Raw genomic sequence first — 24,971 nt, forward strand, 5'->3', positions numbered from 1 at the left:
AAATACCTAAGGCTACAACTTACTAAAATAAGAAAATAACAGTAGATTCTTATAATTGATTATAACTCCAAAAGAAAACAATGCTTGAATATGCACGTTAGTAATCCATCATTAACACAACACAGTGGGGTGAAGTATGGTAATAAATACCCAAGGTAAATTATTTTGCACTATTTATTTCAAAATAATTTTGGCTGTTTTAGCTTCTTTCTTCTTCATATAAATTTTGGAACGTGCCTATCAATTTCTACAAAAGGGCTTAGTTGGGATTTTTTTTGCAATTACACTGACACTGAAATTTTTGTATTCCTCAGAAAATACATTTATAAAATCCAGATAGACTGAGGTTATAGGCAGGCCCAGAGGAGTAAACCAATTGGGTCTAATTCAGAATCACACTAAGAAAATATTAATGGTAACAGGGATATGGCTGCCCTGAATTTCTCATTTGTAAGCTAGTTTATTAGCTTTCTGGCATCACTGTCCTGTTTATAAACATGTATTTCTTAAAGATATACTTAGGAAAATTTCCAATTACAGCATTTCTCTTCATTTGATAATTTCACATTGTTTTCTTTTCCTGCCCCCCTTGTCCCCATTTTGAAATAAATACTTTTGATATGCCATTCAAAATTAGGAAAAATTTTATGTGCTACCTACATGCTTTAAAAATAACCATATATAAGAGACATGACTTCTGATGTAAATTAGATTACAGTAATATAAGAAGCAAAACAGCAGGTTTATGAAGGAGGTAAATGTATGTTTAAAATAAGAACTGTTTCAGCCAGAGAAATGACAGGTAAGCTCCATTTCCTTCATTCTGCAGTCTAGAGTTTCCTCTGTATGTGTGTCTGTTTCTTGGTCTCTCTCTTCTTTAGAAAGGTTATTTAACTCATTCTTCAATTTTAGACAAATTATTCCTATTGAAAGATATTAAAAATTATCAGGTGCTATTTGAAAAGAATTTTGAGGAGGAAAATACTAGCTGCCTCAGTAACTCATCCAGAAACTTAATTAATTTTGTAAGGTTATTTTAATATTTTAAATTTCAGATATTTAAAAACTCATCCCCCCCATTTAATATTTCATTGGAAATAGCAAACAGTCACTGTATTTTTTATAATGATTATTTTAATGCAGAGGCTTACTTTTTTTTTTTAAGTTATAAAACTAGGCAGAAATATTTCTCTCAGTGTTGATGGTGAATGGCACAAGTTTGCCGAATGAAAATTTAGCATTATCTACTAGGACTGATGTCCATTCAGACACTTATCTAACAGTTTTATGCTTTAGAACCTATTTCATCATTTGGATTGGAAGAAAACTTAGATCACCTACTTCAACCTTCTAATTTTATAGGTAAGAAAATCGCATTTTAAGTAATTTGTCCAAGATTGAATCATGTCTGACTTGAGAGCCCAAACCCAATTTATTGTATCAATTAAGATATATTCCTAGAGCTTTGCATTTTTGAATTAGTTTTTCATGGTAGGTTCATCTTGGTCAGAGACCAGAACTTAAGATGCCTAGTCCCTGCCTCTCCAAATGAATAGTTTATTCAAGACTTAATTTATTACCAAGGACAGAAACAGAGACCAATGAGATGAGCAAGAATAAGAGGGTAAGAGGGGCGGTGGGGTAGTAAACATAAACAGAAAACCAGGAGTCAGTCTCAAAAAAATAACAAGCCAGACCATGGAGATTGGACCAAGGGCTCAGAATGGAGACACTGGTTGATTTTATTTCTGTGCCACTTTATAACCTTATCAATTTGGTTATTCAAGGATCTAGAAACAATTTAAGACCTATATGGGATCTCAGAAAGGATCCAATTTGCCTTTCTCATTTTACAGAAAAGGAAACTAAAGTTCTCCCACAGCTACCCTGTGAAGGAGAATCCAAGTCTTTGTCGGCCTCATCCAGGAGGCTTTTAATTACATTATATCACTGTTGTTATTAATTTCCTGTTTGTAAGGTAAAGCAGCTAGCTGTATGAAATCTTTAAGTTTGTAACTTTTCTTAATAGATTTCTGTACTCAAAGCTCTATCTCACGGTTTAAATGTAACCTAATCTTAGTATCAGAAGGCCATGGGAATATCCTTCCAGCAAAAGATAACACTTCAAATTTATAATCAAAGTTTAGCCTTTTTAAACCTGATTGTTGACTTTGTGTTTTAGAGGAAGAAGCAATTTATAAAAACAAATAGAAGTCTAGTTGTTTTTTTTTTTTTTTTAAGATTTTATTTATTTATTTGACAGAGATCACAAGTAGAGAGGCAGGCAGAGAGAGAGGGGGAAGCAGGCTCCCCGCAGAGCAGAGAGCCCGATGCGGGGCTCCATCCCAGGACCCTGAGATCATGACCTGAGCCGAAGGCGGAGGCTTTAACCCACTGAGCCACCCAGGCACCCCAGAAGTCAAGTTTTTAAAATGTTTTTAATTGAAGACTAGCTGACACACAATGTTACATTAGTTTCTGGTGTACATACAACACAGTGAAGTGATTCAACACGTTTATGCATTATGCTGTGCTCCCCCCAAGTGTAGCTACCATCTACCCATACAACATTCTTACTCTACCATTGATTATATTCCCTATGCTGTATCTTTCATCCCCATGACTTAAAAGTTAGGATTTTAAATAACAACTTCAAAATTATCCAGAACAAATTTCTATGTACGTCCCAGAGCTACTTGTCTGAATACCCAAGTATACTCCCATACTTGTACATCCTCAGGCCCCATGTTAAAAAGAGGATGTTAGTGTACAAATCATGGCCCTCACATATTTAATTCAAGATGCTTAATTATAAAAGATTTTTTAAAAAATCATTATTTTTATCCTTGGGCTAGGGTTTACATATACATCTAAGGAACAAACCTGTAAATCTCTATTAATTCTAACCACTTATCTGCAGGGTCTTTTTGGCTTTTCTATTTGAATTAGCATATACTCTTTGCATTAGAAGAGTCATTCTTCCTGTCCAATATCATTCATTTCTTTTCCTTTCCTTACTACATTAACTAGACCCACCAGTGCAATTTTGAATAGAAATGTTGACTTTAGGCATTTTTGTCTTATCGCTGACATTAAAATGTTTTCAATATGTCACCATTTGCTGCAGGGGTTTTTTGTCAGCTTAAGGAAGCTCTCTTCTATTTTTAGTTTCCTCAAGGTTTATTTTATCATGAATTAATGTTGGAGTATATCAAATGCTTTCCTGCATTAAGATAAAATGATTTCTCCCCTTACATGTATTGCAAACAGGGCTTAACAGAAACTTTCCCAGTTCTGTTGCGTTGACGACCTTTATTTGACTCTGGCTTAATTTACCAGTAATCTGATACTACATAGGTCGACTGTGTGGCTGGGCAAAGTTGCTTCTGGTATCAGTGAACCCAGATTGGTAAATTGCACTGGACTGGGAAGAGCTATCAGTGAGCTCTAAATACCTGATGGGGCAGCCACACCTTTGGGTTTTCCTGTACTTGTAGCTCTTACAATGAGGCGTGTCATCTAGGAGGAGCCTGAAAGCTACTCTGCCTACGGAGTTAATACAAGAGATCCTGGTTTCCCAGGAGATGGGAACTTCAAGTTGGAGTGTCTGCACCCACCTGATGTGAATCGAGGCCCCTGGCATCTGAGACATTATCTAGGAAGGCCAAAGAAAACAGCTCATGGGTGGCTGTGAGAACTGCTCCCGGTCTGGCCCTATCCTGTTGAGCTCTGGTCCCTGTGCTATATAGCTCTGGGGGTGTTGGTAGTGAGAGAGGCCTGTGGTACTCATGAGTGTCAATGTTTAGTTGTGCCCCAGACTGCCTAGCTGGCATTGCAGATCTAGGAAAGCAGTGTAGTGTGAACATCGATTTCCTGATGTAAAATCAATCATGCGTTCCTGGGATAAATCCAACTTGATCATGACCTATTTTGTTTGTTGGATTTTTGTCTGATAATATGTTTTTGTACCTATGTTTGTAAGTGAAATCAGATTGGATCCTATGTTTGCTGAAGTCTTGGCATTAAGATTATGCTGATCTCATAAAAAGGATCGCTGAATGTTACTTCCTTATTTATACTCTGGAATTGTGTGTGTTAGATTGGCAGTATTTGTCTCTTAGATATTTCATAGTCCTTCTGAGTCAAACTATCCAGACCTGGAACTTAATTTGAAGAGAGTTTTAATTACTGTTTGAATTTCTTTAATGGTTAGAGGACTGCTTAGGTATTCTGTTTCTACTTGAGTTTGAGTTGGTAGGTACAGTTTAGCAGTTTGTTCACTTCATCTAAATTTTCAAATCTGTTTATGTTCTCTGCTAGTTTTTAAAGTTTCAAACTCTTTTATAGTTACCCTAGATATTTTAATGTAAAGACTTAAGTTATCAAAGTTCTAAATTAATATTTTTATCTTTCTCTTTCCAATTATAAGGGCTTTAGAACACTTAGGGCAAGCTCCCTCCTCCCCCACCTTCTTTAAATGTTTGTTTTCTACTTGAATTTACTTTTTTTTTTTTTGAAAATTTGTTTTCACTTATATAAATATATCCATGAATTCAAGCCAAAGGAGTTTCTGCTTGATATTACTTAACTCATATTAGAATTACTAATCAGGTGGTGCCTGGGTGGCTCAGTGGGCTAAAGCCTCTGCCTTCGGCTCAGGTCATGATCCCAGGGTCCTGGGATCAAGCCCCACATCGGGGGCTCTGCTCGGCAGGGAGCCTGCTTCCTCCTCTCTCTCTGCCTGCTTCTCTGTGATCTCTGTCTGTCAAATAAATTAAAAACAAAAAAGAATTACTAATCAGTAGCTGTTTTTTTAATTAATTAATTAATTAATTTTAAGATCTATTTATTTATTTGAGAGACAGCTCCAGCAAGTGTAGGGAGGGGCCCAGGGAGAGGGAGAGAGCATCCCAAGCAGACTCTGCACTGAGCATGCAGCCCTAGGCCAGGCTCGATCCCATGACTCCAAGATCGTGACTGAGCCAAAATCAAGAGTCTGATGCTCAACCAGCTGTGCCACCCAGGCGCCCCTTCAGCTGTTTTATTATAAGGCTTTTCTTTAAAGAAGATTTTTGTTATTAGTTTAGTTCACTAAAGCAGTCAGAAGATCTAGTGGGAGCCTGGCAGCACTTTCCTACAGAAAGAGAAAAAAAGAAGGTAAATTTCTTCAGCTAAGGTTAACCTTTAACTAAGTAAGTTATATCGCAGAATTTAAGATTTGGGAACTTGGCAAGATTCATATATTTTTATTACAGAAATTGAATTCAAAAGATGAAAATTAAGCTAACAGACCCCCCCCCCCCCCGAAACACATCAGAGAGTCTGGAAATGTTTTATGATATATTAGTATGGTCACCCATTTGTTTATCATGTGCATTTGATTCCCCACGTACAAGAACCAAAACCAAATACAAACCTTAGTCAGTTATACTTAAAAAAAAATAGAATTTTTAAAAGAATTCCTAAAAGAGAAATAATTCCCAGAAATCATCTAGTCTAACTCCTTCAATTTATAACTAAGGAAGCTCAAGTTCAGTCAAAACAAGTGACTTATTAAACAAGAAAGAAATTAAGAAAAATGGTTGTTGGACCAAAAAGAGCAGTGTTACTATTCAGTTTATCTCTGTTTTGAATAATTGAATTAAAAGACAAACCAGTGCCGTTCATTATTAACCACTAATTCCCTCAACAGTTGAAAGTCTTGTGTCAGAGATGTCAATGGTATAAATAGTTTGGATTACTCTTCCCGATTTTTACCTCAGTGTGACCCAGAAACCAATGGCAGTCTTTCTGCTGGAAGTGCAGGAGGCTGAGAATTGCAGGCATGCTGCCTGTAACACACCAATTAGAAGACAAGGAGAAGAAATTCTACATTTTTTTTTTTTTAAAGTAATCTCCACACCACACGGGGGCTCAAACTCATGTTCAAGAGATCAAGAGTCACATCTATGCCCTCCTGGCTGAGCCAGCCAGATGTCCCCCGAATACTGAAATCTTCAGTCATCACTGCAAAGCCTCATAACATGTGTTCTTGAAAGGAACTCACTTGCCTCAAGGAGGTTAGAATCAATCAGGATTCCACAGTTATATCCTGGCTGTGCACAGCGGTGACGTCCAGAGGGTTGTGAGGGCCTTTCTAAAAGGTGGCACTGGCTAGGGAAGCCAGCCACTGACTCCTATAGTTTATCCACTTGCTCACCTGGAGAATTTTCTGGTACCGATGGAGGCAGCCCAGTGGCAGGGGTTAGGAATAATTCCTGACACCACAACCAGCCCACATTCATTGCTTGCATGTGCTCGGTCAGCTGCCAAAAGAGAGGGATTCTCCCTTTTGAAATTTGTTTTTGTTTTTTGGGGTTTTTTGGCCTTTTGAATGTCTGGTCACTTCTAGGGCTGGGAATTATTGTTTTTAACCCAAAAGAATATTTTCCTTATTTCTAAAACTTTGGTTCTACCATGAGAGACCTTGTGATCCAAGTCTCTGCTCCTCCCTGACGTGCTTTCCACCTTCCTCAGACGGGGATGGTGGGCCCTCTTCCACAGCTCCTGGCTGGCAGCCTCCTAAGGGCTGGTTGCCACAGCCGTGGCTGGTACAGCTGCAGATAAAACAGCTGTGTGCAGATGTGAGGAGTTCTTTCCCAGTTCTTCCACCACTGGGTAAAAAGGGAGTCTTCAAAGGCAACAGCAGAAAGCATCAGTTAACAGGGGATGAACGGGACTGAGGCATCAGACTCCCCTCTAGTTTCAAGTCCTATGAAACGACCAGTTGTGATTTGGGCTGCAAAGGAAACAAAGAGCAGATGCTGCGGAGCCAGGATCCGAGGGTTTTCCTCTGGGGCTGAGAGGGCTTCTTCGCGGGCGGGGAGGGCACTGGGTTGGAGTCAGGACTTCCAAGCTTGAGTGCCAGCTCTGTCCCTTAGGTGATGTGTGCTCTAGACAAGTCACTAACTAGACCTGAGCTTCTATTTCTGTCACAAACTGAAGGAGTTGAATTCGATCCTGGAGGAATACCACGTTCTCTGGTTCTACAGAGAATTCTAGTCTACTTACATTACTGGATCCATCTGGTCCCCGAAGTTCTTGGAATGCACACTCTTTCAGCAAAGTGTACATCCGTGCCAAATTGGTATGTAAAAAGCAGGGAATATTCTTTTTACAGTGCCCCATTTTCTATAAAAACAAGTGTAATGGCTGTTGCGTAATCATTTAAAAATATTTTATTAAGCAGTGACTTAAAAAATGCAAGAGAAGAATATAACCCCTCACAGCAATTGCCTGAAGGTAAAACAAATATCACTATAAATATTGCACTTATAAAATCTCCTTTTTACATCTTCACACTACTCATTTCTAAAATACCCTTTTACAGAGACGTATAAATAAACTGCTTCCACACTGTCAGTGCTTGATACATTCAGTTTCCTATCGCCGCACCAAGTCTGCAAGTTTTCAATCACGTATCTGCTCCTCTCGGCGCAGGCAAAGAACTCCCACCAGTGATACCGGAGGTCTCACACCTACATCATGTGAAGAGTAAATCTTTCTGAATGCTCAATATTTAATATGACTTTTTTTTCCTACAGAGAAAAATAGAGATCTTTCAAAGGCAATGACAGAATGCAGCTTAAATCGACACAGTTCATTATTAACATTGCTTGTTTTTCAAGGCATCCAGGAGCTTCTGATTCTTGGTCTTGAACATCATGATAAAGCTGTTTGGCATGATTTTGCCTCGCCCATCTTCACCCACTTGGCCCATAATAATGTAATTTAGACCTAAAAAAAAAAAGAGAACATAAATTAATTTTTTTCTCCATGTGTATTTTTTTTATTATTATTTTTAAAGATTTTATTAGAGGGGTGTCTGGGTGGCTCAGTCGTTAAGCATCTGCCCTCGGCTCAGGTCATGATCCCAGAGCCCTGCATCGGCTCCCTGCTCAGCGGGAAGCCTGCTTCTTCCTTGCCCACTCATCCTGCTTGTGTTCTCTTTCTTGCTATTTCTCTCTATGTCAAATAAATAAAATCTCTAAAAAAAAGATTTTATTAGAGTGAGGAAGCACATGCAAGTGCAGGAGGAGGGGCAGAGGGAAAGGGAGAGGGAGAAAAAGACTCCCTGCTGAGCAGGGAGCCCCAACCTGGGGGGTGGGGTGGGGGGGCCTTGATCCCAGGACCCTGGGATCGTGCCCTGAGCCGCAGGCAGATGCTTAACTGACTGAGTCACCCAGGTGCCCTCTATGTGTATTGTTTTGATAAAATTTAGACTATAACCTACCTCTAGATAAATGATCTGTAAATGATAAAATTACACGTTTAGTCTATTCAGGATAAAATCAGGTTTAAGCCTCTCATCAGAAAAAAAATCTAAATTCAACTAAGTTACATGTTCCAGCTCTACCAACAATGGGAAGATGGGTGGAATGGTGAGATCCTGTCGTGTCCTGCTCTGTGGTGCTGTGGGTCTGGGGCATTTACTGAGTGTCTGCTGTGCACGACCCCTGTGTTTGTGTAAAGATTGTCCTTCCTTGAGGGGCCGCGGTGCTCCCCGACACGTCATCCTCAGACGGCCTCTCATCCTCTCAGAACACTTCTGGATTCCCAGGCCTTTGGCAACTAATGGGCCATTGTCTTCTGCTCCTGTGGTCGACTTGAACTCTTCTCAACACCTTGAGCATTTATACTACTTTAGTTCCTTGAGGACATGGTTGTATCATCTATTTCTTTGCATTCTCACAGTTTCTTGCAACAAATAGTTACGAAAAAGTACTTCTATCAGATGGACACTTTTTTGTATCACAGTGTGTCTGGCTAAGTTAGGCCTAGACTGGGGCTCAGGCTGAGGTATGTCGGGTTCAACTCTGAAGACCTACCCTGTCTGAGAAAAATGTCATAAAGCAAGCGTGTATTACAGTCTCCTTCACTCTCTCTTTCTCCTGTGTGTCATAAGAGAAACATGTAGATCCTTTTTCTCTGTCATAATCCTTCCTCCGTGGGCTAACGTTGTCCTGTAGTGATCTTGAGCTGTGCAAGCATGGAGGGCTGTGCAGGGGGGCCCCTCCTCAAGGCTGGACTGCTGGCATTGTGAGGAGACCCTCCAATAAGTATCTCTGTGTATGTTACTTGCTTCTCCTGGCAGTTCTGGGGAGAAGTGTTATCTCTTACAGAGCCTTTCCCTCTGAAGAATCAACATACCGCTGCTAGCTTCCAGACTTTTCTGAACAATCTGACTGCATAGTAAAGCTTTTTGGAAGTGGATGTTCTCTTGCTCTGTGTGTGTGTGTGTGTGTGTGTGTGTGTGTGTGTGTGTGTATTTTGTGGTTTGGTTATTGTAACAAGACTGAGGAAAGGAATGAGCTGAGATTGGATAGAGAAATTATGGTATATCACACAATGGAATACCAGGCATTATTACCATCCCAGAGAGAGATCTATCTATAGGTGCTATTTGTGGAAAGATGTCTGCACACATCATGTGGGGGAAGCTGCAGTAGAATATTATAGCACAATCTCATTTGTCTAAGTGTGTATGTGGGTGCTTTCTGTAGATAGAACTTTCTAGAAGGAACTTTCACAGTACCTCTGGGGAAAGGGAAAAGGCTTCACTTTTTATTTTATATCCCTACTTACTTAAACTTTTTAAAAACCATAGAACATACACTACTTTTATAAGTTAAAGAACTTGTTAAAAAAAAAATCATGTGCCTCGGGCTCTGGACTTTTTCCTTTTTTAAACTTTCCTTTTTCCATAATTTCTCCTAATTTGATTTCCATGTGTGGATTTAATGATTCTGTGTCTGAAAATGATTCCCAAATCTTTAATTCTAGCCCATATATACCTCTGTCTTCTGAATGTCAGCACTGAATTTCCTGCTCCTTGCTGGATATTTTCGTCTAAAACTGTATTGGAACTTTAAGTGCAAAAACAAACTCTCTTTCCCCCGAACTGCTCCTTCTGTGTTTGTTCCTTGTTGATCCAGCTTCAAATGCGTCTTGGACTCTTTTATCACTTCCACTATCTCATCTTCTGCCACAAGTTACAGGAACTGGGACCAGAGCCCTATTCTGCCTGACTCCAAAGCCTTCCTTCTACACCAGAAGTGGCCAACAGATGAAGCTTGATTTTAGTTCCCTTGCCCAGCCATGGCGTGGAAATATCCGTGACTTGCTCAGACTTTCTCTCGTTCCCTTCTCTGTCCCTGAGCTCCCCTCCAAGAAAGACTAAAGTTTTCCTCCTTACCTCTCCTGAGGAGAGGGCACTGCTTGCAGACCACAGTGATCTTGGCACTCATGTTCTTGCCAGCCTGCTGAATTGCCAGATTTCCCTCCTTATAGATGTTGATGATCGACACAGTGGCATGCAAGCTTCCACCTCGGGTGACAGTTGTGATCATGGTGCCAGCCAATACTGCCAAAGAAAACATTTGGAAATAATATGACTGTGGAGGTAAATGTAGGCAGAACTGAAAATCATTGTACATTCTTCTAAGTTTCTGATAGGAAATGTTTTAATGTTCAAGAGAAGGCCCTAATAGAACTATCGGATTTGAGTCTGTGCATTTGTCCCCAAAATTCAGGTTGGGAAAAAAGAGGCCATGAAGCCATAATGTTACCCAGGTCACCTATGACAGAAACCGAAATGTCTCTTGCCCTGCAAGCTACTGCTGAGATGGGGACTCCTGACGATGTTTTATCCAACATGGAGACCATTTACCGGGTAAGGCAGAGGCTTATGAGCCTCTACCTCTTAATTGTCAATAAGATCTTGAGTCTTTAGACCCAATACTATACTGAGGTTGCATGGCAGGGGTTCAAGCCATTAAGACATGAGCCTTCCTGTTGGTATGGTTGAGTGCCTACCTCTCTGTGTCTTTCCCCCTTTCTCTTTAGCTGTCCTCTCTCCTTCAACTTCGGTTCATCCCATGGGTCCCCATCTCTAATTATCGGTAAATACCTGTGTTTTTCTGGGTCTTTCTTATCTACCTTGTATATCTCATTTAATAAAGTATAGAACTGAGTAAAACAATATTTTCTTGGTTAAAAAAAAAACACAACAACCAAAAAAACCTAGCAAAACTCAGTTGCTTTTCATTATGTAATTTCTCTTTCTTCCATTGTGATGTAAGAGGAAAGAGTCTCACTTTGGAGCCACAAGGAAAGATGCTATGTTTCTCAAAGGCATGCTTTTGGCATTTTGTGGGTGAACATTCCATGTGGTGCAGGACTTGGGTTGGGAGACTGTTTTAAGAGCCCTGTCCCTGTTACCAGTGCAGGCCGAGAACCAGTGGGCCGCTGGGGATAGTATTTGGTCATTTTGCCAGATAAGAGAGTTAACAGTGGAATAAATCAAGTTTTGGACTTGGCTGACACGACCCTTGAGCTTATAAGGTGAGAAGTCACTTCTTAGGTAACAGGCAAAATTCATAAAATCAGAATGTTTATCATGCCCTACTTTGATTCCTGGTGATGTGTGCACTGCAAAATGTTAGTCGATAGCCAAGGGAACTCGGGGGGCTCCAAAGGACATGGAGGGGATTGCCTCAAGCACCTCCCACAGAAGACTAACCTGGATGTGATAGCAATTTGTTTTCATTTTTATGCCTGTTATTTGAATTTCGGCACGGAAACTCCAGTAAGATTTAGGGCCCAGTGGGTTCTTCAGTGCCTTCACGCCTTTGCTACAACATAGTCGTCTGCACTTCAGATAGGAAAAGGCAAGCAAAGCCTTTTCCGGGAGACTGTTCATTCTGGGTAACATACTTAGGTTTTAGCAACTTTCTTTTCCTGACAAGAATTTTCTTCAACGTCCCTTTTTTAAAAAAACCCTCATAATTAAATTTGGTATCTCTTGCTTTTCAGTGACTTTTTACAGGAAGTGCCATTTTTTTTTAAACTGGAGAGAGCTCTTAGAAATTCTAAGTCATTAGGTAGTATCTCCTTAGGTTCCAATTTACAAGTCATTAACAAAGCGATTTCAGGTTCCCAAGTTTTAATTTAGTACTTTGGAAGGACATGACAGAAGAAATACTTGAATTTCTTCTGAGAAAGGCCAGCTTGGATATGTTTCTAATTTACTTAGGTGGAATTACAGATGTGTGAAAAAGTGCTCAGGACATGAAAAGTATGTGAGAAAAATTGTGCAGAGTTTTTCAGGATCACCGAGCCACCGAGAACACACAGGGTAGTGGTATCATACTCCAGAGTCAAATTATTAAGTTTATGTGGGAAAAGCACATTTTCTGTATACGTATTATTCTCAGTTGTGAAATCCAACACTTTAAACAGCACTAGTCAACATACCTCAGGGTATAGGAAAATATTTTCTTGGGTAAATGAAGAGTGTAACTGACACTTCACCATCACATTCATGGCAGTTCCTCTGAGATTAAGCATGCAGTCTCAACTTTCTGATTAAAGAGAAAAGCCTGGGTTTTATTTCTTACCAAAGTTACTTGAACAATAATTGCTCTCCAGAGTCCCCGTCCGTCTACACTTTTGTTGACACAGGGCCATGGTGGGTTTTAAACCTAAACTCAAAGCAGACAGACAAGAGATTCAGGAAAATGAATTCAAGTATAATTGGTGTTTAGACCTGAATCCATTTACTTAAAATTCCTATTTCCCTGAGCCACCAAGCTGTCATTGCAATGAAATAATTAGAAAACATTCAAAAGAAATTCTTTATGCTACTAACTACTGCTCTAATTTCCTCAGGGTAACTCAACGCTCTCTGCTGAATTTTAAACCTGAGATCAAAGATAACCCAAATTTAGCCCTATTCTCTTCTTCCTTTATATATAACGAACACTAACCAAAAATAGATGCAGTCTCCATGCGCCCAGCTTAGAAAAACCCAGTACATCAAATATGAACTCAGAAAATACATGTTAATTCTTCACTTTAGAAAAGGAATTGAGTGGTGTTCCCCTTGAGGATGGAGGGAGCCTTCCTGGTGCATTTAAAAATACCCAACTGTCCAAATGTGAGTAGTAGGACTCTGTAGAAATACTGCTCATGTGTAAAGCGTGTTATGCCTGTAATGAGATGTAACTGGTCACTACACATTTATTTTGAGCCCGTCATTCCCTTAAAGATCTTAAGAACTGGGAAGTTGACTAATTTAAAAATAAAATGAAATAGATAAACACAGTAGTTTTCCAGCAAAAGAGATTTTTGTTCTCGGGTGACATTTTGCCATGTCCGGAAATAGTTTTGGCTGTCACAACAGGGTCGCTACTGGCCTCTAGTGGGCAGATACCAAGGATTGCTGCTGAAGGTCCTACAAGAAACAGCCCCAACAGCAAAGCATCACCTGGCCTAAAATGTAAACACTGCCAAGGTTGAGAAACTGTGAGTTAACAAAATCAAAGTAGTTAATTCCCATTATCATCAACAAAAAAAGTTTCCAAAATATTTGGTAGTTATTCACTTACACGTGGCAAAATGCGAGGAAGAACTAAACAAAACAACCGTAACAGAATTGTTCTTGTTGGGCACGAATTTGCAGTTGTAACATTGCCCTTCTAATAGGTCCTGTGAACTCTTCTGTGAATTTATTATTTATTTAGTTTTAATTTGTACCTATACGTAACTCCAAAAAAGGACCTCAGGTGAATCACATTATTAAAATATGTACAATTTAATGTTAAAGTACATATAATAGGATCTGTGTGTGTATAAATTTTTTAAGACAAAGAGCTCAGACAACATTTAGAGGGAACACTGTTCTAGAAGTTGGACACCTAAATTTACCTTTTAACTGCGTCAAAAAGTAGTGGCATTAGTGGTTCTGTCTGATGAAAGAGCATCCTTTCTGTGGGCACTGGAAACTGCTCCTCTCAGCTTGGGAACATCAGTCTGCAAAATGGGTGCATGTCCCACCCTGCTCCTCCCCTCTCTTCAGTAGATCCCTGTGCTCTTGGCTTTAAATCAATGTTAGAGCACCCTGACCCTGTAACCTCACTGTCTACTCTCTCCCTGCACTCCCTGGGTGCCATGTGGTCCCCAGGCTTCTTCTCCAGGTGCACCTGCAACCATCTCACTGCACCCCCCCTCCACGGTCCTCTCGGTGCTGTGGCTCCATCGCTCCCAGACATTCCCTCTGCTCTGTGTCTGTCACTCAGTGCCAGGCTCACATGTCTTCCTGCTAGAGCTTCATCACCAAGCTCTCAAGCTTAGACATCCAACCCGCCTCTCCTTCAAGCCCTTCTCTTTTCAGTTTCCTTTGCCATTATAGCTTCCTTTTTAAAAAGCTGGAACTTCTAGAGATTGAATTCCAGCCCTTTCTCCACCTTTCTCTCCTAACCTCTCCTTGGATGACCTCCTTCTGGACCAACCATGTATATACTGATGATCTGCAAATGTAAATCTCTTGCAGAAATCTCTTCTGGAGGAGATCATGGATCAAACTGGACTTGACTAGTCCACTTGAGTGTCACACACTCAGGCCCAACAAGCCACAACTTAACTAATGACTAGAGCCTTAAACCCAGTTCTCTGCATCAGTGATGGTCTCATTATCCTTGGAACAGAGCAAGCCAGAGACTTGGGAAGGATTCTTGACACCCCCCTCATCTCCCTAATCCAATGAATCATCAATGAAAGACATGTCAGTATCTCCCAAGGCCCCTGCCTTGTACAACAGCCAGCATTTCTTGACTCTGTCTGTATTTCAGCACAGTTTCCCCGGATAACCACAAGAACCTGTGGCCTCTTGACCCTCCCATCCATTCACCTCACAGTGACCAGACTGACATTCACAAAGTGAGAATCTAATCCTGAACTCTGCCTAAATCCATCAACAGTTTCCCCCCAAATTAGGAAAAAATCCCAATACTCTAAAAAATCCCCACACTTAGGACAGAATCCTAACACTCTAAAATACTTAGAAGCATAAGGAGAGGCATAGAAGCATAGAAGCATAAGAGAGGTGGTAGGACCTAGAGAGAGAAGCTAAGCACAACGTGTGAAGGGTCTTATACATGGCATGAAGAAACTTGACCCCTGTACTGCCCATTCTGATAGCCACTCGCCACATGAAGCTTCTTACATTAATTAAATTAAAATTCAGTTCCTCTGCATCACTAGCCACATTTCAAGTGTCCAACAGTGCTTATGGTATTGGATAGCACAGGTGTAGACAATGAATTCCAGTGGGAGACATGATCTGCTTTGTGTGGAGGGGGACATGCAGTGGGGAGGTAGGCGAGAGGAGCTCAAGGATGATCTAAGAGTGTGGCTACTAATGCTGTGGGCATGCTTGGGGAAGCCGTGGAGAAGCTGATTTAAAGCAGAAAATAGTGTGATCAAAATAAGTTGAGTTTGGTGTGTTTTAATTTAAATGTTTTAATTTAATTTAATTTAATTTGTGTTTTAATTTAATTTAAATGTTTAGCAGTCACAAAACCCTAGGAGATAATCCTAAATTGATGTTTGCAATTTCAGAGAAGTTTAGGACTGAAGATAAAAATCTAGGGAGCCACTTAATTCACTGAAAGGAATAAGGACATCAGGGTCCCCTGAGACGAGCTGGAGAAATAAGAAATAGGGCTTCAATGTAAGGCAGTACATCTCTAGGCCACAAGGTGGCACACTTGTTGAGTGTCAGAAGAAACAGCCCTTTGTAGAAGCGCCTGTACTCAGGGTCAGGCCGACTTCGGGTGCAAGCAGAAAATGGTGGGCAATAAAGCTGGGCTCATTTTCAACCTGTCTTGTATCCTAACTTTAGATCTTTCATTCCCACTTTTTTCTTTCTCCAGATTTAGATTTTGAGATCTGATGCCTGAAATCTCACTGCGTGGAGCTAACAGGCTGTAGGGACTCAACATGGGGCTCCACTCTTGCCGCTCCGTTTCTTAGATCATGCTCCAGTTTCCCAACTGGCTACTATAACCCATTGAGTATTTCTGTTTGATTAACCCCAATTTGAAAGAAAAAAAAAAGTATTTTGCACAACACATTTCAGAGGGAAGCAAAATAAAACAAAAACCCAAAAAACTGGCAGATGGAAAATAGACAGGTATCAAGACCCTAGAACTTTAATCTAAAATACTACAATTCTATGTAATAAAGTCATAATTTTGTAAGTACCAGAAAAGAAAAACTGGGCTTATAATGATCTATGCCTATGTCAGGGTTCCTAATATTTTTTAAGTGGTCATAATTACCTTAGATGACATTTGAAAATTATTAGCTTCTAAACACTTATACCTTATACTTTTCTTTCATTAATGGAGTCATAATATTCCCTTAGATAAGTTTTCATCTTATTTAATTTAGTTTCAAGTATCTTTAATTTTTTTTTCTATTTCAAAAGAATTTTTCTTATACTCCTGAAGTGTGTGTGCAAACATCAAAACAGAAAAACTCACCTGTAGTTACAGGGAACGTGGTGATAACAGGTGATGCTGTAGTTGTAGGCAGTTTTTTTGGCCTGAATTTGTAGTGACCAATAAACCCATCTGCAGTTAAACTTAAGTCTGATAAAAACTGAATGAGAAGTTCATTTCTCTCAGATACAATTGGCCTAAAAGAAGAAAAACATTAAAAAAATTTTTTTTTAAAAAGTGGCACCTCTCTGAAATGTAGAATTCTGCTCTCCATTCATTTTTGACAATAGATTACGGTATGTGTAAACTTAAAAGCTAAATACTTCAAAAGGCAAAAGTCTCAATCTGCTCAGTATTAATGCTAGTTAGCTAACATTTCCTGAGTATTTGTGCAGCTCAGCACTATGCTTAATGCAAACTCTCGAATTCCACCTTCACGGCAACCCTATTATTATCCCTTTCTTACCAAAAAGACAACTGAACTTCAGAGTTCAAGTGATTTGCCCGAGGCCCTATAGCTAGTGTATGTGGGGGAGGCAGGATTTGAACGTAGGACCAGGTAGACCTTGGGACCAATGTAAACATGGAAGCTGTGGCTGATTCCTCATGAGCACTTTAGCTTTGGGCCTGACCTGGGAACCACACTGCTTCTTTGGACAAAGTCTCTGGACCTAAGCTGGCCGGGCAGCTAGGGATGCTGGCCCGAGAGAGTCAGATGGAGAAATCTGATGAACAAATTCCCACGCCCCGTAAAGACTCAGCCAGAGGGATCATCTCAGTGGGCTGGTCACTAGGGGATAAAAAAGTTGTGACTTTCATTTCATATTTAATGAGACCTCTGGTGCATGCCCAAAATGGAAACATTTCTGTTTATAATCTCAGTGGCAGAATGCTGTGAAGGAGAAAGTGATTGCTTTGGTAGTTATGAACAACATCATGAAGAACTCTAATTTTAAAGCTATTTTGGGGGCTTGCTGATTAGCTGGCACTAAAGATTTACTGGTGATGATAACTGAGGCTCACAGCACTCGTAAGTCTTAGGGGATAACTATTACATAAAAGAGTTTCATTTGAACTTTTTCTATTATAATTTAAGCAATGGTTTAAAAATGCTATGTGGCTAATTCTATTTAAAGACTAGTTAATTGAAAAGTGGAAAAAAAAAATCCCAAAACCTGAACAGGTTATTTAACAGAGTTAATTGGCGGTTTGACTAAAGTTTTTTGAGGCATCTTCTCAGCCAAACTACTTCTCAGGCATTATGGGCAGCAAATAAGGAGGCACTTCATCCACCCTCCCCGCTCCCTCCCCCACACACCTGACAGCTACTTTGAGTAGGAATGTTTGTATGTGTGCGTAGGTGAAGGAGGTAGATCTGTATTTGACCAAACCAGCTAGAAAAACTGCAGGATCTTTTCTGCCTTGAAGGCTACTACCTCCTGAGCCAAGGGATGGGACAAACCCAAGAGTGAGCTTTGTGACCTATAGTTAGCATCCTTGTCACGAAAGTGATTGAGATCATTGAGAATCAAGCCTTTATCAGAAATATTCTGTCTTCATGACAAAGTACTCCACATCACTCGGCAGCAGGGAAATACAAATCAAAACCACAATGAGATACTACCTCACACCAGTCAGAATGGCTAAAATTAACAAGTCAGGAAATGACAGATGTTGGTGAGGTGGCAGGGAAAGGGGAACCCTCTTACACTATTGGTGGGAATGCAAGCTGGTGCAACCACTGCAGAAAAGAGTATGGAGGTTCCTCAAAAAGTTGAAAATAGAGCTACCCTATGACCCAGCAATTGCACTACTGGATATTTACCCCAAAGATACAAATGGAGTGATCTGAAGGGGCACGTGCACCGGAATGTTTATAGTAGCAATGTCCACAATAGCCAAACTATGGAAAAAGCCCAGATGTCCATCAACAGATGAATGGATAAAGAAGATGTGGTGTATATATATACAATGGAATACTATGCAGCCATCAAAAGAAATGAAATATTGCCATTTGCAATGACATGGATGGAACTAGAGGGTATTATGCTTAGCAAAATAAGTCAATCGGAGAAAGACAACTATTATATGATCTCCCTGATATGAGGGAGAGGAGATGCAACATGGAGGTTAAGGGGGTAGGAGAAGAGTAAATGAAACAAGATGGGATTGGGAGGGAGACAAACCATAAGTGACTCTTAATTTCACAAAATAAACTGAGGGTTACCGGGGGGAGGGGGGTCAGGAGAGGGTGGTTGGATTATTGACACTGGGGAAGGTATGTGCTACGGTGAGCGCTATGAAGTGTATAAACCTGGCGATTCACTAATAATACATTATATGTTAATTAAAAAATTAAAAAAAATATTCTGTCTTGCTTTTGAAAACACATTCCATTAAATAAATACAAACAATGTGCATGAAACACAATTCCCAACTATAATAAAATATGTTAAACTTGTTTAAATGATAAAATTACAAAAAGCACTTATTATAAGCAGCAAAGGAAACCTCAAGACGTAATCAAGTCAGCCTTCTGGGCAAATGTTATAATTACAATCATCATCGAATGCCTCTTCTATGAACTAATCTTGGGAGCATTAAATTGGAAGTTGACTTTTCTCAAGGAGGAGTATTTTAGTAACAAAGACATATTTTTGTTACATTGCTACTGAGCTTTAGGCATGAATGTGACAGAATCACAGAGCCATAAATGTTTTGAGGGCCATGTGTTGCATCTGCAAGTTAATGTTACATATCACTAGAAAGGCAAGAGGAACTCGCACTTGGATTCATTCCATGCTGGCAGGTCCCGGGAAGGGATGGAGGAGGCTGTTTGGTCTTACAGAGCTAGCTGTGTTAGTGGTCGCTGCTTTGTCATCCCAGCCTTCCTCATCTTCAGTCTCTGCGGCCAGTCAACCACCATGTCCTGCCAATCTTGCACCCAGAGCATTTCTTGATCCACCTCCTGTCCATCTCTACCATTCTTTCCTGCCTCCTCAACTTCACTGGGACCCCCTGCCACAGCCTTCTAACCAGACTCTCTTGCTCATCTTGTCAAGGATGGAGATTCTAAGGCAATGGTCCCATCATTTCCGGCCTAATGCACCCAAAAGGTTCCTGTGTCTGCAGGATGTGGAACCCTGTTCAGTGTTCCTGCCTCCTCTCTCTCCTCCTAGGCCCCAGCCCAAGGTTTGGGTTCCAGAATAGCACATACCTCCCCTGTGTACCTCTATTAGCGGAGCTCCTTCTAACTTGGAATGACTCTTTCCTCCCTTCCGCCTGTGACCAACACCAGCCCTTCAAGACTAAGCTTCAAGAGGCACAATCTCCTCCAAAAAACCTCTCCTGACCTCTTCACCACTTGTCCTGACTGGACTAAAGGACCCCTTGATCATCTAATGCCATTTCTATGGACTAATCTTGGGAAGGACTAATCTGACTCCTTGTCAGAAATCCTGGACCCGTGGGTCTTTGTCAAATATGTGACAGATACCAGTTTCTGTTTTGTACCTTCTCTTTTCCCTCTCTTGAAGGTGTATTTTGATGAGTAGAAATTATCATTTAAGTTTCCAATGCATCTGTAGTTGATTTTTGTGTGATACGATTCATTTTACCCATAAAAGTAAGACTTATCCCTGCCTCATTTTTCAGTGGGCCATTTTCTTACTAGTGGACATGTGGGTCTCTGTGATGTGCCTCATCTGCAGACATGTGTAGATACGTTTCTGGCCTCCCTTTGGTGTCTTCATTAGTCTGTTTGTCTATCTCTATTAAAACCACATTGTCTCAATTATGACAGCTTTCTGAAATGACTTCATCATGTAAGGCAAATCCTCCTGCCAGGTTCTCCTTCAGAACTGCCTTAGTGTCATCCCCTTCCCCCACCCCCTTGCAATTTCATGAACATTTTAGAATCAGGCTGTCATGGTTAATGAAAAATGGATTTTGTTATTTTTTTTTTAAAGATTTTATTTATTTATTTGGCAGAGATCACAAGTAGACGGAGAGGAAGGCAGAGAGAGAGAGGGAAGCAGGCTTCCTGCCGAGCAGAGAGCCCGATGTGGGACTCGATCCCAGGACCCTGAGATCATGACCTGAGCCGAAGGCAGCGGCTCAACCCACTGAGCCACCCAGGCGCCCGGGATTTTGTTATTTTTAAATGACACTAATTCTTCCCATTCATGAGAAAGTATATAACTCCATTTATTGAGGTCTTTTAAAATACCTTTGAGTAAGGTCTTACAATTTTCTCCATTAAGGCCTTATATAGAAGTATTAGATTTATTTTTGAATATCTTTTTAGTCGCTATGAAAATAATCTTTCTAAAAATACCAACTTTTTTTTTTTTTTAAGTATTTAAGAAATGCAACCTTTTCTTTTAAGGCTCCAAGCTGGGCATGAGCCTACTTGAACTCACAACCCTGAGATTAAGACATGAGCTGAGATCAAGATTGGATTCCCCAACTGACTGAGCCACCCAGGCACCCCCAAATTTTTTATTCAAGCTTTTTAAGAAAAGGTATTCTTGAATAATTAATGTTTCCAACCAAAAAAAAAAAAATAAATAAATCTGCAAGTCACACTTTAATCTAGTAATGTATTTTCTAAATTCAAACCAAACTCAAATTCCTGGTTAGAGAGCCTTTTTTATACATTGTTAGATTTGACTTCCTAATACTTTTTCTTTTAAGATTTGTTTTTCATCACATTCATAAGTAAGATCAATCTTTAATATTCTTTTGAGGGGGGGGGATTCTGTCCTTACCTTGTTTTGGTGTCTATTTATACTAGCTTTATAAAATCAGTTGTGGAGGGGCACCTGGGTGGCTCAGTGGGTTAAACTTCTGCCTTCCGCTCAGGTCATGATCCCAGGGTCCTGGGATCATGCCCCACATCAGGTTTGCTCAGCAGGGAGCCTGCTTCCCACTCTCTCTCTGCAAGCCTCTCTGCCTACTTGTGATCTCTCTATCTCTCTGCCAAGTAAACAAATAAAATCTTAAAAAAAAAAATCAATTGTGGAACAATCCCTGCTTTTCTCTGGAAGAATCTGTATAGTGTTGGTATCATTTGTTCCTCAAATGTTTGTTGGCACACATGGAGAAAAACAATCTGGGCCTGTTTCCCCCCAGATATCCCCACCCCAATTAGGAAGACTTTTAACAACCAATTAAGTTTCTTTAATGATTATTTGGCAATTCTGGGTTTTTCTTTTCCCTGTGTCCATTTTTGCTTAAAAATATATATATTTTCCCCAGTTGCTGAATGTACTTGTTCCCTATTTATCCATTAGATAACCTATTATTTTTCAAATCTTCTATATCCCATTTTTCCCTCTTTCTCCAACTGACAGTTAATCTCTCAACTATTCAAAGAGATGTGTTAAGAATCTCCTACTGTAATAGTAACTTTGTAGATCTATTAATTTTTGTTTACCTATTTTTTGCTTTATATATTTTTCTGTACATACAAGTTTACAGTTATTATACCTTCCTGATAAACTGTACCTTTTATCATTACATAGCAAATATTTTTAGTAATGCTTTCTGCCTAAAATTTACTTTTCCTTAATATCAATAAAACTATGTTCATTTCCTTTCAACCAACATTTGGTTCCAATATCTTTTTCTATCCTTTTAGTCTCAAATGTCCTGTGTTCTTATTTTTGTTGGAGATGTGTCTTATAAATAGCATATATTGGGTTTATTGTCCAGTCTAACATGCTTTGTCTTCTCACTAATGATTTGATTCATTTGCATTTATATTGATTACACATAGATCAAAATATAATTCTACCATCTAATATTTTGTGCTTTTTTTTTTTGTCTTGCTTTTTTTTTTTTTTTTTTTTAAATGTTTCTCCTTTTCTCTTTTCTTGCCCTCCTTTGGAATGAACTTCTTTCTCATTTCGTGTTTTCTCTCCCCTGTTTTGGAAGTTAAAGACTCTAATGGTTGCCCTAAACTTAACATCCACATTTACTTTAGCATCTTATACAGCTTAATAATATCTTCGCCCTGTTCCTAAACGACACAAGGGCCCGTGAGTCCTTCAGCTCTTAGGACCAGGATCTTTGCTCAGGGTTTCCTCCTGCAGCTCAGTCCTTTATCCAGCGACCGTTACTTTTCCGCTTGAAGTACAGAATGTGAAGCTTCTTTAGTTACAGTCTATTGGTAGAAAACTGTCTCAGCTCTTGTTTAAATGAAAAGGTCTTTTAACTTCTTTTATTCATAAATGAGAGGTTTTCCTGAGTAAATAATTCTAAAATGACAGTTATTTTGTCTCTGCATTTTGAGGATACTGTTCTAAGAGCTTCAGACTTCCACTATTGCTATGGAGAAGTCAGATGTTAGGCTAATTGGCTTCCTTCTGTGAAAATCTGTCTTTTCTCTCTGCTGTTTTTAACATCTCTCTGTTGTCCTGTGGTTTTGCTATAATATATGTAGGAATTGGTATATTAATATATATACTGCTTAGGATACATTGAGTTTTTGAATTTGATAATTGGGGTCTTTCATTTATAATGGAAAACTCGGCTATTATTTCTTCAAACATTACATCTCCTATATTCCCTATTTTTTTCTTATGGAACTCCAATTAAATGTATTTTAGAGCCTTGCACTCTAGCCTCTATGGCTCTTAACCTCTCTTTCATAGTTTCCATCTATTATCTTTTTATGCTATATTCCAGGTAATTACTTCACAACTATTTCTCAGTTCCCTAATTCTTTTTGGAGCTATGTCTTATCTTCTATTTAACACATGTATTCAGTTTTCTGTGTAAGTTATCATATGTCTCAGTTCTAGAAATTTTATTAGGCTCTTTGTTAATTCTGATCATATCTCAAAGTCTCTTGTTTCTTTGTCAGACTTCCAATAATCTGCACCTTCATTTTGTATGAATTTCTTTAAGCATATTTATTTCACATTCTGCATAATTACTATATATGGCCTCTGATTATATTATTATTATATATTATATAATTATATTATTATCTGATTATACTGTTTGTTTCTGCTGGTTCTTGTTTATGTTAATTTTTCCTTTATGTTTTGTGATTCTTTAGATTGGGAACTTATATTTCTTGAAACTTACATATAGGAATTGTTAAAGCCTATGTTAGATGCATTCTTCCAGACAGGATTTGTGTTTTCTCCTCTCAGTCCCTCTGGGCACTACCAAATGGGAAACCTTAAATTCTGGGCTGCAGTTTTTTGTACAGTCAGGTAGTGTAAATTCTAACCTCAGACTCACATGTGGACTGGTTTTTGGTTAGGAATTCTCATGAGAGAATAACTTTTCTTCCCTTTACCAAATGCCAAAGCCCAGACTGCCAATTTCCTTACCTTGACCCTTGGTGGGGAGGAGAATGAGTTCAGTCACATGGGTGTCACTTTCTATGGGTGCCTTACTTATGTTCTGGTCTTTGATCCAATCTCACCCCTTGCCTGGACCCTGAGCTCTGTCTCCTATCTCGAAGCCTAGTCTGCTGTGAGTGAAGTTCTAGGTTACCAAGAACTGGCACATGTCACCTGCAAGTACTTATCCTTTCAGATTTGGGTTTCTTAACATTTTTGACCTCTTATGAGTTCTCTTATTTTTTACCAACTGAGCAATGCTTAAAAAATTTTTTTTAACTTAGGAACACTGTTTAGTATTTATCCCTGTATGATTTTTAAAGGCTATCTTCATTTCTATCTTACCAGAAAATGAAACTTGAGAAAATTTTTAAAATATATTTGAATATAAAGAGAAGGAGAGATATGGCAGAAAAAGCAACAGCAGGATAGAGTCAAGAAAGGGCTCCTTTTTTTTTGCCCCTTAATTCAGTAGAACTTAAATTTACAGGCTATGGGAAAGAAATAAAAACAAAAAGGAGGCAGAGGTTAAAGGTGGAGATGATGGAGAAAAAGAAGAGGACTACTGGACAGAGGGAAGTATCAAGGGAGAAAAGGAGAAGGTCAGAAGGAGGATATAGGCGTAGGACTGGCTTTGAATAAAGGAGTGTGTGGTAGGCTGAGTAGTGGCCCCCCAGTGTATCCACATTCTAATCTTCGGGTCTTGTCAATACGCTATCTTATGTGCAAAGGGACTTCGCAGGTGTGATTAAGTTAAGGATCTCAAAAAGGGGAGAGTGTCCTGGATTGCTTAGGTGGGCCCTAACTGTAACCACAGGTGTCCTCAGAAAAGAGAGGTCTGACTCCAGAAGAGGAGAAGGCAATACAGGACAGAAGCAGAGATAGGAGTGACGTGCTTTGAGGATGGAGGAGGAAACCGCTGCCAAAACATGCAGCAGCTTCTTGAAGCTGAAAGAGGCATGGAAATAGATTCTCCCCTCGGAGATTCCAGAAGCAAGCTGCCTGCTGACAGCTTGGCTTTAGCCCAGTGAAAGTTCAGACTTCTGACCTCCCAAACTGTAAGAGAATGAATGGGTTGCTACAAGCCTCTCGGTTTGTGTTAATCTGTTAGAGCAGCAACAGGAGAAGAATACAGAAGGAACACCTTCTCTGAGAGCTTACAAATGGGCCTTTCTCTAACACATTCAGCTGGAGAGTCCAATTTGGGTATGGTAATGTTCAAATGTTAACCAACTTGCATGTATTAAGAATTCTTTGTATTATCAATCTTAAGCTAAATGAATTTAAATTG

At 39.6% G+C, this 24,971-nt stretch overlaps 1 protein-coding gene across 2 annotated transcripts in view; it reads right to left on the reverse strand.

Annotated features, from left to right (window-relative positions):
• Nucleotides 1-7,199: 7,199 nt before the first annotated feature.
• PCOLCE2 (procollagen C-endopeptidase enhancer 2) overlaps nt 7,200-24,971 on the reverse strand; it is a 64,601-nt gene continuing 46,829 nt past the window's right edge. For both annotated transcript variants that reach the window (XM_047726978.1, XM_047726985.1), the window contains 4 exons: nt 16,365-16,519; nt 12,438-12,521; nt 10,235-10,402; nt 7,200-7,776 (listed from right to left, as the gene is read on the reverse strand). In XM_047726978.1, the coding sequence (XP_047582934.1) occupies nt 7,646-7,776; nt 10,235-10,402; nt 12,438-12,521; nt 16,365-16,519 (538 nt within the window). In that variant the 3' untranslated portion in view covers nt 7,200-7,645. The remainder of the gene's footprint in view (nt 7,777-10,234; nt 10,403-12,437; nt 12,522-16,364; nt 16,520-24,971) is intronic.

The sequence above is a fragment of the Lutra lutra genome, chromosome 1 (genome assembly GCF_902655055.1).
Source record: "Lutra lutra chromosome 1, mLutLut1.2, whole genome shotgun sequence".
Lineage (NCBI taxonomy): Eukaryota > Metazoa > Chordata > Mammalia > Carnivora > Mustelidae > Lutra > Lutra lutra.